Consider the following 16,618-nt stretch of genomic DNA (forward strand, 5'->3'; position numbering starts at 1 on the left):
TTACCCTTTAAAAGAAATATTTTATTCATAAATTTATATTAAACTTTTAACCTATATTTTATTTTCTTGATAAAACTATTAAAATCATACATTAGTTTCACTTCATGACACATCTCCAAATGTTATATGTTATATTATTTTTGTATTAAGGGTATGCGGTTCGGTTTTGTCGGTTTATTAACCAAAATACATATCTAAATCGTTATCGTCGGTTTATTAAATTTCAATCGTCGATTTGATCGGTTCTATTTGAACGGTTAGAAGATCGGTTCTGTCGGTTTAATCCATTGACGAATTTGTTAAAAAAATTAAAAGAATATATAAATATTACGAATAAGGTCCGGAAACATAATTTAATAATTTCTAACATAATTTCGAAAACACAAATGTATTCTAATAAGATATTTTTTTTATTAAACATCACACTCTTAGATTCTTAGTGTGAGTCAACAATTTTTAAAATTAAATTTCTTCACTACTAATAATAGTTAATATCATTGATAATCTAATAACAATTCTTTACGTTTATGGTATTATCTTATTATTATTATTTAAATGTGTTATTACCTAATAACTATAGTAGTACGTCGGTTTAATGTTTGATTTTCGTTATCTTCTTGTTATAAGAAACACAATCAAGGATTAATATCATATACTGTAGTGGACGAGTTCTGGATGAGCTTCATGAAGCAACGGTTTTCATCGACGTCGACTTATTTGCGGATTATTATCAAATAAGGGTCAGAGAAGAGGACATCCACAGTACTGTTTTCAAAATTTATTCTAGACTTAATTAATTCGGAGTAATGATATTCGGATTATCAAATGAACCTGCAACATTCTAAGGCCTGGTTCGGTTTGGATTACTTAAATAAACCAAATTTAAAAAACATTATTTCACTCGGTCTCTTCCATTACATCACTTAATTTATAAACCAAAATACTATAATACTCTCAATTTTAAATAATTATTATTATTTTATCATTATATATTAATACCCTATATAAGTTTTTTTTTTTTTTAAATCTAAATCTCCTCATAATCAACCCCGATCATTATTTTTTTAAATAGCCTAAATCCAAATAAGACCTAAAAATTAGGTCATAAAATATTTTATTTATATATACCTTAAAAATTTGTATCTCACAGTTGTCATGTTATTTTTTTTAAGAACATATTTTATTTATATATACCTTAAAAGGGTTTTATATAGCAACTAATTTATGTATAATTCACTTTGAGTTTGAGTTTCAATTATTATGAACATATTGTTGTGTTATTATAAATTTGTATCTCACAGCTGTCATATTTTTTTAGTTATTGTTAAAAAAAAAATCTTGCTAATTAATAATCTTAATGTGTAATAATATTTAGATAAGAACATATTTTATTCATATATATATACCTTAAAAGGGTTTTATATAACAACTAATTATGAACAACTCCCTTTGCCTTTGAGTTTCAATAAATTTGTATTTACATATATACTCTACTAATAGAGTTTCAAAACAAATCAGGAAGAAAGAGAATGATATAACATAAACTCCAATCAACAAATCAATTCCTCAAAACCCAGTGATAAGTAACTAGCTAGTTATTACTACCATTGTAATTGTACCATATACTAGCTAGTTACTACACCATTTCATCAAAAAAAAAAAAATACTAAATTCCAAATAGATGATCTACAGTTTGAATGTATGAACTATGGAAATCAAATAATCCAACCAAAAATATAACAAATTCCCCTATGCAACAAACCCTCCTCCTCCCTTTCGTTTATCTCCACTCTTTTCTGATCTTCTTTCCAAGTCTGCATCATAGTGCGCAAATGCGGCATCCAGAGTCTACACCAAAATGGTAAATAATAAGGCCCTTTTGATCTACGGTGCCAAATAATCTTCTTTAATCAGGTTCTTTGGATAAGGGTATAAATATATAACGAATTTTTTGGTAGATAATTCTTTGACGAGTAGATTGTTGACTGTAAATTAACCCGCATCAAATATGGCCAAAGCTAACCTGAATCATAGGCTTCACGAGAAGGGAAACTTCATGCCTAAACTCTGACTGGGCAGGCATCTCCTGAAATTAATAATATTAAAACAGAGCTAAGCTAAAGAAAGGAGATAAGAAAAATAAGTAGAAAGATTTGTGGATGCTTTGCTGGAATTATCCATCCACCCTAAACTCAATTTGGTATTCCGGTCTAAATTTTAATATTCTTACAAAGATTAATAGTCCAGGTTCATGTACCAAGACTGATTGTTTACAAGTTTCTTGTTGCCAATTCTTAAACAAATACGGTACCTGTAGCCTTGTATAAGTAGTTGACATGGCATCTTTAAGTCTGTTAACCTATAAAAAAAAATATATTATCAACTGACCTTATAAAAACATATACTACAAGAATCTGATGAGAGCTCCTTGTATATTCACATCATATACAAAATTCTCAATTTTACAACAGTGTTAGAAGCTTCCATGAACTGGATCAATGTGTGTACCTTAGTATAGAGATAGGAAGTAGTAATTGGATATGATGACCAGAAATGCTTGAGCAATTCTTGGATAGAAGTCCAATTCTGTAAACAATAAATGAAATTGTCACGTAAATCCTGAAAACCCTACATTTGGAATGCTTGCCAAAAATCACAATAATCTAGAATATATTCTGAATTACAATAAAAAAAATAATCTGCCCAGAAATGAAAAAGAAAATTACATTAGAATTTGATCATGATCTAGAAAATAATTTTCATGATTAAGAAAAATATCTTATACCAAATAAAAAGAATTCACTTAAATTTGGCGATTTTTCAATGGAATCATGATTGTGACAGAATACCAGTTTTCAAATAGGCTTAGTATGAAATTTATGGGATACAAAATTGAAAAATAGAAGTCTGTCTTTATAGCATTATGCAGAATATTGACAGGTATAATGCCAACTCACGTGTAATATGTCGTGTTTCGTGGAGCTAGGCAACATATCCAAATTGCTAGCCTGCGGATTCTTCCCGAGATGAAACTTGGGGCTAGAAATAGTCTGGGTTAACCCATTGTATACCTATAATACCATGTTAAACCCAACATTTTCTTCAGTTAAGTTTTCAAATGGAAGATGTCAGATAGAAGCAAAATAGCCATCATTACCTTCAAAGCAACTTCAGGTTTAACGATGGGATCACTTAATCCTACATGCTTAATCTGGGCTATGCACTCTCTCATGGAGCCATACGCTTCGACTGTTCTCACTTTGCATTTCGTTTCTTTTGACCCAGCAAGCGTATCTCCCAAAGTTCTTATAGCATTGACTTGCTGTGAATCAAAATAGTCTCTAGGATCCTGTCCAAACAAGAGATCTTGAACTAGCTGTGTAAAATAAAACTATATCATGTCATGTCAAGAATATCATACCTTGATAAAAAGAGGTGCAATGGGAGGATCTTGAGGTGCCTGGAGATCATCAATCTCAGCCATCCGAGAAATCCTTTCCACTTGTTCTTGATAAGCTTCTTTATCAGACACTTCATTAGCCAATTCCACTGCAACAACAGCCAAAAAACAAAAATATATATATATATATATATATATGTGAAATGAGGAAAAGGACAAGAAAAGGTCAAAACATAACTGTGATACAAATAAACAAGAAAAGAAAATGATACTAACCCTGCTTTGACTTGGCAAGTGCTTCAGCAACAGATCTCGTGTCACCCAACTCTCCGTCTGTGTGAAGTCAAAGGGACAAAAGAATACCTGATCAAGTTAAATAACCCAAACTGATCGTTCTTGAAAGCACAAATAATTCCAAACAAAATCAAGCAAAAATGACTAGTAAGGGATGAATTATTCGTTAGATTTCCTAGCAGTTAAAAACATAGTATCTAATAGAGACTACACAGACCAATTAACTTCTTTTCTGAACATAGGTCATTGCATAAAAAAGTGTCATTTAAACAACGACAAAAGAAAAAGCAAAGAAGATGACAAAAAATGCGGCAACAAAACAAAAAACAAACAAAAGCAACAGTTACAGCAAAGAAAAAGCAGAGAAAAAGCAAAGGCCAAGGCAAAGACCAGACCAACTAACTTCTTACGTCAGAGATATATTTAACTTAAAAGGAGCATTTAATAAACTGCAAGTCCAATGGATTCCATAACAAACTTGGGGTGATTTGTTGCATGTGGAGTCACTAATCATATCAAATTCAAATAAATGGAAGAAGTAAGAATAAACAGAAGGGCATGGTTGCAGGAGCACTTGAAGGTATCAATTGCAAAAATAAAATTAATGTTTTATTAACTTTAGCTGCATTTAGCATGACCCTAGACCCTCATGAGTGTCATTTGGCGTGCTAGGATATAGTAGAATGCGAGTGAACAATGACAAAACATCATATATAATAGATATTGTCCACAAGTGTGGCCAACAGACAGCTTACAAGCATTACCCAGAGTTTTAAAACAAGTCCCTGTAAGTGTATTTTGAAAGTTAGTACCTGTAAACAGAACTAGAGCTGAAAACTGGTATGAAGTCGTTTTATCTTGTCATGAGATAATAAACTTGTTCGGGACTGAGTTTTCGATGGGATAAGTTATGGGTACGTTCGTCTCAAAGGATTTATATTACACGCGTTCGCTTTAATTCAAAAAAAGGGGGCTTGTACGGATGAAATTTTTTGATCTTATTGACATTTAAAATTCTTACGTTGTTTTCTTATTTATTGTTTTTTTTTTCTCTCCCTTTGTAACGTTTGAACGCACCTTGCGCTATTTTTGATAAAAGTTTACCTTTTTCAAAAAAATAATAAAAACTTGTTCAGGACTTAGGATTTAAAGGTTATCTTTTCCAAGGACGAACCACAACAAATATTCTGAGCAGGAGCTTAGATAGGAAACTTAACAGCAGGTACCATTATACTTGCATAGAGATAAAAGCACTTCATGAATCTCACCTATAGATCTCCCATCGAGAACAACAGCTCCATGACGATTAAGTACTTGTGAAAGTGATCTGCGATATTCCTCATACTGGGAATCATTAGTATCCATGTTATCTTCATGAACAAGTCCGTGGTCCTACATTCAGGGAAAACACACATACATGTGTCTAAGAATTCATGTGCAGATGAAGCATTGTGATGGGAAAACAAAAACCACATGACATGGGTTCCTGACAATTGTCAGATGTTAGGGTGTGGAATCAAATCAAAGAATCAAGGAAAAATATAAAATGGGAATATTCCACAGTTCACATTCTCAATACGCTGCATCAGGTTTCAGTAAAAAGAAGGAAACATATAAGTATTTATGTTAAAATACCTGAAGATGAGTGTAGTCATCCCCTTCATCGGCTTCCATGTCTAATGTTGGATCAACCCGTCTAATCTGGAAATAAAGCATGCCACATAAGATCTTTAATATTTTCCATGTATTGAGTATATAATGACAATTCCACTTTTTAGAGTAAGCACCTTGCGGCGAGCTTCACGTGCCCAGACATCATCCTGCTTCAAGAAAACAGCAAGTCCCTCATCCTCAACTACAGCCGCAGCAGATTCAGCCGTACTTTTTGTCCGGTGGAAGTACTCTGCTTTGCAATATTTGTCCCAGAAATCCTTCTCAGGCATCTAGAAGCACAGGAAGAAGGAAATGTTTTCCTCAAATAATATCCTTTAAATAGTATTGAGCATATAATGACAATTCCTTTCTTAGTGAAACTTGAGGCTGAAAGTTCATACATAATGTGAATCTCCTTCAACGATTACAATGAGTTGTTTTTTGAAGATCAAATTTCATTAAAGGGGTGAATGAAAATAAAAATATTCAATCTCAAACAAGTTAGAGACATTCTGATGATATAACTGAAACTCCTAAGCATGTCTGATCTAGAATATCTGAACAAAAATGAACAGGAACACCAACTACCAATTATAAAGTTGTGTTAGTGAATCATTTAATGAATGAGCTTTAAAAATGAGAATTTTAATTTTTCTCTGTTGAGATGCACATGTAAATGGCGTATTTGTATTTGAAATGTCTTGTTCTTTCTAACTCCTCATGTGGATCTCACTACCTCTGTATTGAATTGAAAACAAGGGAGTGGAGGAAGGTTAAAAACAAGAGGAATGGACCTCTTCATTGACCCCTTTCTCATGTGTATCACAGCCATAAGAAACAACATGTTCTCTTTTTCTGTAATGAGCTTCAGTTTTCAACTTTTCCATCAATTATCTTATCCTATACACATGAGAAAGGTCAAAGGGGAAAGAGTTAAAACACCATTACCTTACTTGGTACAAGCTTAAGAAATGCCTGGTGGACAGCTGGTTTCTCGGCAAAAATCTGGAAATTGACACAAAAACAAACAATTAATGAGAAATCAATGCAATAAAGAATGTGACTCATGACCAATTGGATAAACAATTAACAACTGAAGAAGGTAGATAATATAATTTGACTCCTTTCAAAAGAAGTTGTAAAGTTTGAGAAGATACAATCCTTATTGTCCATCATGTTGAGTATAGCTAAAAGAATAAACATATCTGAAACTGATGCACGAAGAAATATTCAATACCAAGAACTTATGCTACTTCATGTTATTTTTTAATGAAAACCAGCCAGTATTATTCTACACAATAGGATGTAATGCATAACTAGTTAAATCCATCACTTAATGGCCAAGGGAAACCTAGTTTAGAGGATTACTCATTAGAACTTAGACAAAGGGAAGCAAGTGAAAATGGAAAGGTCATACCTGATGAATGATCTCTGGTGTCAAATTAAATGTTACTCTATTCGTCTGAAATTGACACAATTGAAGGAAATCAGTCTTACTTGTGGAGAAGAAGATGCAAAATGAAAGTATAAACTTCATCTATATGAATATTGAGTTGTAACTTGTAAGTATGAAACATGAAGTAAAAAAAGGTTAGAAAAAATGTCATTTGAATTTAGGGAAAGGTGTAGAATAGGATCAACCAAAAAAATTGGAAACGAATTTCTAAAATAGGACCTACCAAAAACATTAAAAAGAAAAAGGTCTGAAGTATAGACAAGTACAATTGAACGCATATACAAGACCATACATGCTATAAGAAAATACAGAAAAAGAGAGGATGAGAATTATGTTTTACCCGACCATCAGTTGATGGTTTGACATCGGCAAGCATCGCACTCTTGAACCCCACCCGTTGTTTCAATATTACTTTCGCATCCCGCTCTAGCAATTTCTGTGTTAAATAACAAAATCAAATTCTACTTATCACATATATGTACTACAATGACTGTTCAGAGCTGCAAATCTGAAATGAACTAGATAAAACTCATGTTATAAGCAACAAAAAAGTAACTAAACTTCTTAAAAAAATGTGCACGACGTATCATTTCTGTGTCAAAGAGACATAGCAGTCCTTTTATGGAGAAGTAACTCTAAAAACCTACATATCTCTCCCATGTGAGAGTGGAATACATTTTTTTTGGGTTGACTCTTGGCCCTTACTTATCCCAAGAGGATACTACATTTGGATTCCTGCATAATACAGATTAAAATCATATTTGCATTAAGAACATGAATTTTCTAGTCAAATGAATTTCCTTGTTGAGGAGGGAAATTCTGTAGCTGTAAGTCCAAAGTTTCACATCTCATCCATATGTAACTTTTGAAATCAATTCAGAATAAAGCCAATGCTAACCAAGAGCTTTGCATACTCTGTTTGGCCACTATCCTTCTTCTAGAAAGTTTGTGAATCGAACGATGAAGCTGTCTAAAATAAATGTATCGTGAGAACAAACATACATATTGAACCGAGCAAACTAACCTTTCGTGTAGCCCAAAATTCAGCTTCTGTTAGAACACCCCCTAGAACAAACTGCTTATGGAGCTTCTGCAATTCACTGTGCAAAATGTAGGTAGACCTTTTAATATATAAAGATACATGTGATTCAAAATCAAGATGATATAAACCTACCATAATTCTGAATACTAACATATCTTTTAAGAAATCACTAACCAAGAAAATATAGTAAGTGTTATGTAATAACCTCCTCAATGAAACAGCCAATAGTTGCCCATTTCTGGGGCTTCTCGGGCACATATGTTTCACATGGCCTCTAATCAATCTAATTTTAACTCCTTGTCGTTTTATTATGGTATAGAAGATATTTCTTCAATTATTGCTTTTAGTTTTAACATAAAAAAAATTCTATCAAAAAGATATTTCTCCTAGATGGATTAAGTATATCAATCCATTTATACTGTTTATTAAATCTAAAGCAATAAATTCATCTGGTTGGCTAGAATAACCTAACAGAATGATTGTTTTACCAGGTGTTACCAATGAAACTGGAAAATGCAGTAACTATTAGTAAAATCTGCATATCAATCTAGTTATAGTTAGAAGATCTAACCAAATGATTATTTTATCAGGTGTTACCAAGGAAACTGCAGTAGCTATTAGTAAAATTTGCATATCTCGGTTCACATGTGATTTGTTGATATAATAGAACCAGTGCCAAAGCATCAAAAATAAATGTTTCATCGTATTGAAGCAAACTTTTTCATAGGGTTAAGGATAAGAAGTCAAACCTGTCTTCTTGAAGAAGCTTTATTCGGCGCTCCATCTCTTTAGTGCTGAGTTGCTCTCCTGCGTGAGTTACAGAAGCCTTCTCAACCTCAGTCTTCCCACCTCCTCCAGTTTTCAAAATTGCTTGACCTGTCTTCCAATTGTAGTTAGTACAAACAATACTAGAGTAAATGGTTAAATATGAAATTACTAATTAGTAATGCTATCTTCTGAACTAATATTAGTAATATTTGCAGATATGTTCTTTAGTCGATAGATACACACCTACAAAATCTCTGCATGCATCACGATCAGGAAAGTTTCCAAACTCAAAAATGTAGCTTCCACCCTGTGCAATACATTAGAAAACTTCAAGCATCTGCTTTAGTCGAAAAGAATGTTAACTCGTATGTTCTGAGACAAAAACCAGAAGTGCGGATTCTAAATTTAAGAACCTGATCTTGAGTAAGATTAAGCAGAGCTGACTTGTGGGTCCCCTCCTTGGTGAACTTGTGCCCTGTGATCATGAAAGTTCACATAAAGACATGTTTTAAACTGCATTTCTTCATTATTGCAGCATAAGTCAAAACTAAAACCATTTGGGAACCAATTACTACCTATTATAAGTCGAAACTCTATATTAAGCCTTTGTGAAGACTTTGGATCATTAGGCTTGAAGACAATCCTATCCTGCGTCTGCATGAAACTGAAACTGTTAAAAGATACTCCAAAACAGTGCAAACAATCTATATACCACAGTCAAGATCCATAAGTTGAAGAGAATAAAGACGGGACCAGTACAGAAAATGAAGTAAATAACATTGTAAAACCAAAGAAAATGAAACAATATCTCTTTATCACATCAATTGAAATACTATTTTCACTCTAAAATCGATTACGCCGAACTCCATGGATTCCTATAGATAAAGGGCCAGCAATGAATCACAAAGCAGACTACCTCTCCTCCGCATTACTAATGCTCAGATGTTATGAATTCAAATAACAACCATGTACCAAATGCAAAGAGATTGAACCAACTTAAAAACTAGCTAAATTCAACTAAATGCATTTTCTAGTTGAATATATTACTATTCAAGACAACACATTTAATTCAAATAACATTCATAAAAGGTGTTAAGTAGACTTACCATCGTCAAAGCACCAGGAACACCTGGGTCTTTAACTGATGACTTATACTTTGCAAATTTGGTGAGTGGTCCATTGACCATGGTCATAATCGACGATCCAATAACCAATTTGAGAACAAAATCAAGATTGAACTTAGAACGCTAAATCAGAATTGACGAATCCAAAAGGCCGCGATCTTCCAAGTCATTTCCATAGGTCCGATCTATTGACGGACGCCGGGCGGGCAAAAGCTTTTCTGATTGATACTGTGAAAGACGATATTGTATAAAACCCCTTTCACTCTCTCCCTCCCTTTCTCAGTCACATACTCCAGGGCGCCAACCTGCAGAAGTCTACACACAAACGGGTCATCTTGTGTTTGTTTATATTACCCACCGGGTCCTCCTGTCGAATCGGATCCTCCAGACACTGTTAAGGCCTGGTTTGTTCACCTAGTCCAATACTGTCAAACTCGCGAGTCAAGAACTTGTTTGAGTTTGTGATTCTACATAGAAGGAAACGAGTCATGAGTAGGGATGATAATGGGCGGTTCGGGACGGAGAATGTATTTACCTTCCTGTCCTGTTTTTAATTCAGGGATTTTTTTACTACCATCTCTGTCCCATTCGGTTTCGGAAAATTCCTGCGGTCACCATTTATACCATATTCTCAAAAATAAATAATTTTGTATATAATTTTTAATATAATATATATTATAATATATTAAAATTTTATATTATTATAAAAAAATAAACTTAATTTTTTTATAAAATATAATAAATAAATACATATATTAATGATTTTATATATTTAATTATGATTTTAGTGTTTGGGGCATAATCGAGGTGAAATTGGGGTGGTTCGGGGCGGGGGACACAAATACTATTTCCGTCCTATCCCCGATCAATTATCGGTCAAACCGAGGAAAAACCGCTCAAACGAGGTAATTTGGTTCGATTATCACGGGACAATTTTAAATTGTCATCCCTAGTCACGGCTCGTTAGAGTGTAAAATCGATAATGACTTACGAATTGAATCACTAAACTTTCTTAAAATTGTCGAAATCGAGATAAAGTTGTACTATTATGTTGTCCCTTCTTTGGAGGACTCTAATTTATCCAAGTATAAAAATAAAAAGAAAAGGAAAGAAGATTAAGATAGATAATTTAGATAGAAAAAAAAAATTAAACTAAATTAATTATATTATATTATATTATATTATATTTATATTTATATTTATATTTATATTTGGTAATATAATAATATAAATTAAAGGAAGAGTAAATTAGTTAGATTTTATTAATATATAATATTATAAAAAATTAAAATTTCTAAATTTGTAATACTATTTAATATTTAAATTTGATTTACTTCTTTTGATTTTGTAAATGTTATTAAATACGTCACTTTTTATTTTAATAAATATGAATTAAATTTTAATTAAAAAATAAAAAGAAAAAAAAGAACAATTACTTAAAATTTTGACTTTTTTTAACTAACAAACTTACTAAATAAAATATTTTATAATATTAAAGTATATTTAATTTCTTTATAAATTTGATTATTGTTGAATTGAATTCTAGTAAGTTTGGCATTGGAAATTACAGCGATCGAATTCTCCTAGTCCATATCGAAAGTGAAAAAGGTTCCGCCTTCCGGCCGTTCACCAGTTTACTTTACCCCCACTGCACGAAGAGGACCGTATTTTGCTTTGGGAGTAAGAAAAGACCCAAATAAAAGGGAAGAAGCATTAGCATTCAAGAGGATTGAAGTTGAATCGAATTGGAGGAAAACAAGAACATGAAGATCACTGTAATGACTGCAGATGAAAATATCATTACCTTGGAGGTCGACCGCGATGAATCGGTAAATCTGTTAATTTCCCCAACTTTCTTCTTTTCTTTGATGAACCCTAACTAGCTATCAAACTATATATGACCTTTGCATTATTTTGGTCTGATAAAGATTCCACCTTTATGAATTTTGATTGATGCTTTTGTGTTTTTGTTCTTGGGTTATTTGATATCTACTGTCAGGTCGAGAACTTAAAAGCTCTACTCGAGGTTGAGGTGAGAGATCTATTTACGGCTTTTGAGTTTATAGCTTACATTATTAGTTTACAAACATGGTAATATAAGATGCATTTATTGGGTGCAGACTCAAGTGCCACTTAATCAGCAACAACTGTTATTCAATGGGAAAGAGATAAGGAATGCTGATAAACTCGGTGCTATTGGTGTTAATGATGGAGACTTAGTGATGATGGTAGTTGGTGCCACTGCTGCTGCTTCGAGGTAGAATTCTTTTACTTATTTTGTTTATTGATACTTTTGGTATCTCTAGTTTGGTTTCTTTAAGGTAACTTCTCAGATCTGACAGCATGCATATAATACATGTTTGTCTTTGACAAGCTTTACCCGCTAGTCATGATGGTGGGGTATTTGACTTTGATGTTTGAAGCATCTGCCAAGAGATACCTCTAGCCATGAACTAATCATTGCAGGAAATATATTTCTGGAACTTGATCGTTCTTTCTGATTTGCAATTTCTGAACCATGGTATTGTTCCAATTTCATTTGAATTGATATGCACTTGTTAATTTCCACAGCAGTCCTTCTGCAAGAGACATAGCACAGAATCCAGATGGGTCTGCTGTGAATCCTGTGGCATTCCAGCAGCACCTTCTTCGGGATTCTAATTTGATGGCACAACTTTTCCAGGTATTATGCTGTTTGTTTCTTTTTATGGTGTTTTCTATGGCTTGAGTAGTCACTATTGCAGGCATATTAGAATACTCAATGAATAGCTAAGTTTCTTTCTTTAACATATCTCATTGGTTTTTACCTCAATGTTCTATATTTTGGAACATCATTTAAATTATGGTTAGCTTTATACTTGACCTTCTTAGATCTGTATTCGGGATTAGCATAACAATATCCTAGCCTAAACTTTGTGGATCACTGTTTCACATTCCATGTTCAAAGTAGTGGTTTAAAGTTTAAACTGTTAATTCTGTCATTGGCTGAACTAAGTAATGATTTTGTATTGCAGGCTGACCCTGAACTAGCTCAAACTCTTCTTGGAAATGATGTCAACAGACTGCAAGAAATGCTTCGACAACGTCATCAGCAAAAATCTGAAATGCGACGTCGTCAAGATGAAGAGATGGTAAATAGTATTTGTGACAGTTGCTTTGGCTTATATCATATTAGTCTTGAACAGTTTCTCATATGATTAATGCTTATACCATCTCTGATACTCTTATTGACTTGTAAACTTGCCCTTCATTTAGTCTACACTAAGAATTAGATTCAGAAAAGTTTAGATGTACTTCTCTGGTGCCTGAATTTGTCTCATACTTCTTTATAAATGGTTAACGTAATGCTAACTCTGATTCATCTTATAGAAGTAAATAAAAAGTTTGGATAACATGGGAAAAGAACAAAAGAGGTCTATATATTTATTTTTTCCATTCCAATCCTACTGTATATATATGTGTGGTGTCCTCCTTAGGTAAAAGCCGTGCTAATTAAATGATGGCACACTGATCATTAATTTTATTTATTTTTCATAATAATCCTATTCGTTAAATCATTAATTTATTTGTTTTGCATTGCAGGCACTACACTATGCAGATCCCTTTGATGTCGAAGCCCAGAAGAAAATTGAGGCTGCAATTCGCCAGGTGGGTATGAGACATCCGATATCAATTGATTAGAGGTTATACATGCATCAGTTTTGCACATCATATTGTACCGACCATCTTAGCCTTACCCAAATTAGCACCAAATGCATATATTCTTCATGTTTTGGTTGATTCTTTCTGTTGTCCAAACATCCACTTTAATCCATTGTAATAGTTAGGGGGGCTGAATCCATATGTGTATATTTCCGTTGGTTTTTCTGTTTAATGTTTAGTGGAAATGTCAATCGAGTTGGATGGCAGTTATTCATTGTTTATCATGTGGTCAAAGAGTTCATTTAGTTCTCATAGGTGAAAATCATATGTAGTGTGAATTCGGCTCTAATTGATATATGAATTGCAGAAAGGAATTGATGAGAATTGGGCTGCTGCATTGGAGCATAACCCAGAAGCCTTTGCCCGGGTGGTATGTATATTTAGTCACCAAGAGTTGGACTATATTTTGTTATAGTTGTCGCTAAATGATTCTAAATTTTCACACCCCAAGGAAATAAAGAGAAGAAGAATCTAAATTCTGGTGTGCAATTTTCAGGTTATGTTGTATGTTGACATGGACGTCAATGGCGTTCCTTTGAAGGTAGTGACAACTTTGTTCTTTTTATAGTTTCCGAAAAATGCTGTTTCATTATCTATTCTCCCTCTTCCTTTCCCTTTTGATTACAAGATTAGTGTCAGTGTTGCAAGTAGCTTTTTCTTTTTAAATACCTTATTCTTAAGATATAATTGGATATGTTTTTTAATTGCATTTTATTTCAGGCATTTGTTGATAGTGGAGCTCAATCAACAATAATATCTAAAAGTTGTGCTGAGCGTTGTGGGTAAGTGCTTATCTAAACACACGTTAAATTATTTTCATATGATATTTGCTTTCGTTGAATTCACAATATGTTTTCTTAATTTGCACTTTTAGATAATGTAATTTTGGAGACCCGTACAAACGATGATGATCACTTTTTTTTTCAGATTGCTGAGGCTTTTAGATCAACGTTATAAGGGCATTGCTCAAGGTGTTGGTCAGACAGAGATCCTTGGTCGGATACATGTTGCTCCAATCAAGGTAATACATGTATATGTCTTGATAGAACATAGTTTGAATTGGAACTCTAACCATTTCAAAAAAATCTATCTTTATTATGTGTAGATTGGAAATGTCTTCTATCCATGCTCCTTCTTGGTACTTGATTCTCCTAATATGGACTTCCTTTTTGGGTTGGATATGCTTCGCAAACATCAGGTTACAATTTTCTCCAATTATTATTATTATTATTGCTTTCTACCATTTCTTCCATTTATAAGTAATATGATCAATCCATCTACTATTTGCAGTGTGTAATTGATTTGAAGGAGAATGTCTTGAGATTTGGAGGTGGCGAAGTTTCAGTGCCCTTTTTGCAAGGTTAGTTTTCCCTTTTTGCACTTTATTGAAAATGATTTGTTTAATGAAAAAGTGGATTATTTGAGGTTATTTGTGTTAAATGACTAAACTTTTGTATTTAACAATATAAAAAATAAAGTAAGAGTATTTTATTAGTTTAGTTGATTATTTGATCGACCCACAATCCTGACTCTTGTTCTGATATTCAGAAAAGGACATTCCTTCTCGTGATCAGGATGAAGAGAATCTGTTGAATCAGGCATCTGGCTCTGGAACACAAGTGAGATACTTATAAAACCAACTACATTAAAGTATTTGATGTACACTTTTTATGGCATTTGTTTTTTTGTTCATGAAATGACACTATTACTTTAAAGTCAAATGCAATTGTCTATATAGGGTATAAAGCACTTTGCAATCCTCAAGGACCTTTAATAATTGTAGCATCTTCTCTTGAAAATTTCAGGTTACATCTGGTGTAAAAGCGAACACTCCGTCGCAACCCGCTGGTGACTTGTCAAACGTATGGCATTTCACACGACAAACAATTTTTTTTCCACTTTTGAGCTAATAATTTATCGTGATTTGCTTGTCGGTTGATGTGCAGAGCACCGAGTTTGAAGGCAAGGTAGCTCGGCTAATAGAATTAGGGTTTTCGAGGGGAGAAGTAATACAAGCTCTGAAGTTCTTTGATGGTAATGAAGATCAGGCAGCTGGATATCTATTTGGAGGCTAAATAAAGTCTTAACTTATAAAAAATAAGATATTTTGATTCTAGTAACTTTCAGAACATTCTTCTTGAAAAGCAAAAAATATTTTATTTTTTTGTTATTGTTTTAACATTTGAACAATGTTATTTATGGGTTATTTGGCAATTTCTACTGTCTTAAACTTGTCACATTATATTGCTATCATATTAATTATTCCTTCAGAAAAAACTGGTTTTAAGCCTTTGTCTCTTAGCCAAGCTTACAGTCTAAATGGGGCTAAGTTAAATTTTCATAATTTTTAAAATCTTACTATTTTAAATGATTGACTCAGAATTGAGACTTAATTGAAAATATATTAAAAATAAAAGTTAAAATATCTAGCTTATTTAAAAAGAAAAAAAGGAGTTTTAAAAAATCACTAAAAGATTAATCAATTAAAATTATTGCATTATATAAAAAATTTCATTTTTTTTCTTTTTACAAATATAACAAAATTTTTATTTTATTTTATCTTAATTCATTAGAATTTATATGGTACAAGATTAACTTGGAACATTCTTTAGAAAATTCTTCTTTTAATATACAAGTTTAGAAAATATTTATTTTAATTATTTTTATTTAACATATCAAATTAATTTTAGATATATTTATGTTATTAAATATATGTTAATCTTAATTTTTTGTTTTATCAAATACACCGCTTAACTATTATAACTATGTATATGTAAACTAGTTAAACTCTCACAATTTTAAAATTATAATTTTACGAGTTTATAAAATATTTTTATTATTTATAAAAAGTAAATTTATATTTAAATATTCAAAAATATATGTATATAATTTTTTTCAAATATACAGTAGCCTTGATTATTGGAAGTTTCACGTGGTTGAAATATAATATTGTGCAAGTTGATTTGTAAGATGATTAAAAAAATTTGTTTAGCTGAAGAGTGAAAACCTAACTGTGGCATAAGGTAGGAAAAGCTGGTTTCTTATGTTTATTATTATTAATTATTATTTTTATTAAAATTCCCCCTCTTGTAAAAAATAATTGCTACCTCCTATCACTTTCTGAGTATAAAAGATGTCACAAACATAAACAAATATGCTACAGACAGAACATATTTTGA

General features: G+C 32.2%; 2 protein-coding genes across 3 annotated transcripts; one reads left to right on the forward strand and one right to left on the reverse strand.

Annotated features, from left to right (window-relative positions):
- Window positions 1-1,629: 1,629 nt before the first annotated feature.
- LOC124919979 (general transcription and DNA repair factor IIH subunit TFB1-1-like) lies at window positions 1,630-10,038 on the reverse strand. The gene is made up of 20 exons (XM_047460353.1): window positions 9,720-10,038; window positions 9,189-9,267; window positions 9,027-9,088; window positions 8,857-8,920; window positions 8,595-8,721; window positions 7,828-7,903; window positions 7,144-7,239; window positions 6,765-6,809; window positions 6,296-6,352; window positions 5,482-5,637; window positions 5,330-5,395; window positions 4,963-5,086; window positions 3,677-3,733; window positions 3,422-3,549; window positions 3,158-3,349; window positions 2,958-3,071; window positions 2,509-2,586; window positions 2,312-2,359; window positions 2,024-2,086; window positions 1,630-1,848 (listed from the first exon to the last, which is right to left on the reverse strand). The coding sequence occupies exons 1-20, from the start codon at window positions 9,804-9,806 to the stop codon at window positions 1,750-1,752; spliced, it is 1,818 nt and encodes a 605-aa protein (XP_047316309.1). The 5' UTR covers window positions 9,807-10,038; the 3' UTR covers window positions 1,630-1,749.
- Window positions 10,039-11,302: 1,264 nt separating this feature from the next.
- On the forward strand, window positions 11,303-15,526 carry LOC124919673 (protein DNA-DAMAGE INDUCIBLE 1). 2 transcript variants are annotated; one of them, XM_047459982.1, is made up of 15 exons: window positions 11,303-11,566; window positions 11,737-11,769; window positions 11,858-11,994; window positions 12,312-12,420; window positions 12,752-12,868; window positions 13,320-13,385; window positions 13,747-13,809; window positions 13,936-13,980; window positions 14,160-14,221; window positions 14,367-14,460; window positions 14,545-14,637; window positions 14,730-14,799; window positions 14,988-15,058; window positions 15,245-15,301; window positions 15,386-15,526. In XM_047459982.1, the coding sequence occupies exons 1-15, from the start codon at window positions 11,501-11,503 to the stop codon at window positions 15,512-15,514; spliced, it is 1,212 nt and encodes a 403-aa protein (XP_047315938.1). In that variant the 5' UTR covers window positions 11,303-11,500; the 3' UTR covers window positions 15,515-15,526. The 2 variants fall into 2 exon arrangements, with proteins under 2 accessions (XP_047315938.1, XP_047315937.1); XM_047459981.1 differs by having other exon boundaries at window positions 11,304-11,566; window positions 12,309-12,420.
- Window positions 15,527-16,618: the final 1,092 nt, after the last annotated feature.

The sequence above is a fragment of the Impatiens glandulifera genome, chromosome 1, assembly GCF_907164915.1.
Source record: "Impatiens glandulifera chromosome 1, dImpGla2.1, whole genome shotgun sequence".
NCBI classification, from domain to species: Eukaryota; Viridiplantae; Streptophyta; class Magnoliopsida; order Ericales; family Balsaminaceae; genus Impatiens; species Impatiens glandulifera.

Bases quoted from the DNA above. Each gene is read 5' to 3' on its own strand.
- LOC124919673 (XM_047459981.1), top strand. From the start codon at position 11,501: ATGAAGATCACTGTAATGACTGCAGATGAAAATATCATTACCTTGGAG. The intron at 12,421-12,751 runs GTATTATGCTGT...TTTGTATTGCAG, and splicing joins TGATGGCACAACTTTTCCAG to GCTGACCCTGAACTAGCTCA. The intron at 12,869-13,319 runs GTAAATAGTATT...TTTGCATTGCAG, and splicing joins GTCGTCAAGATGAAGAGATG to GCACTACACTATGCAGATCC.
- LOC124919979 (XM_047460353.1), bottom strand. From the start codon at position 9,806: ATGACCATGGTCAATGGACCACTCACCAAATTTGCAAAGTATAAGTCA. The intron at 8,722-8,856 runs GTGTGTATCTAT...ATTGGAAGACAG, and splicing joins TGCATGCAGAGATTTTGTAG to GTCAAGCAATTTTGAAAACT. The intron at 3,734-4,962 runs GTGAGATTCATG...GACTTCACACAG, and splicing joins TCTCGATGGGAGATCTATAG to ACGGAGAGTTGGGTGACACG.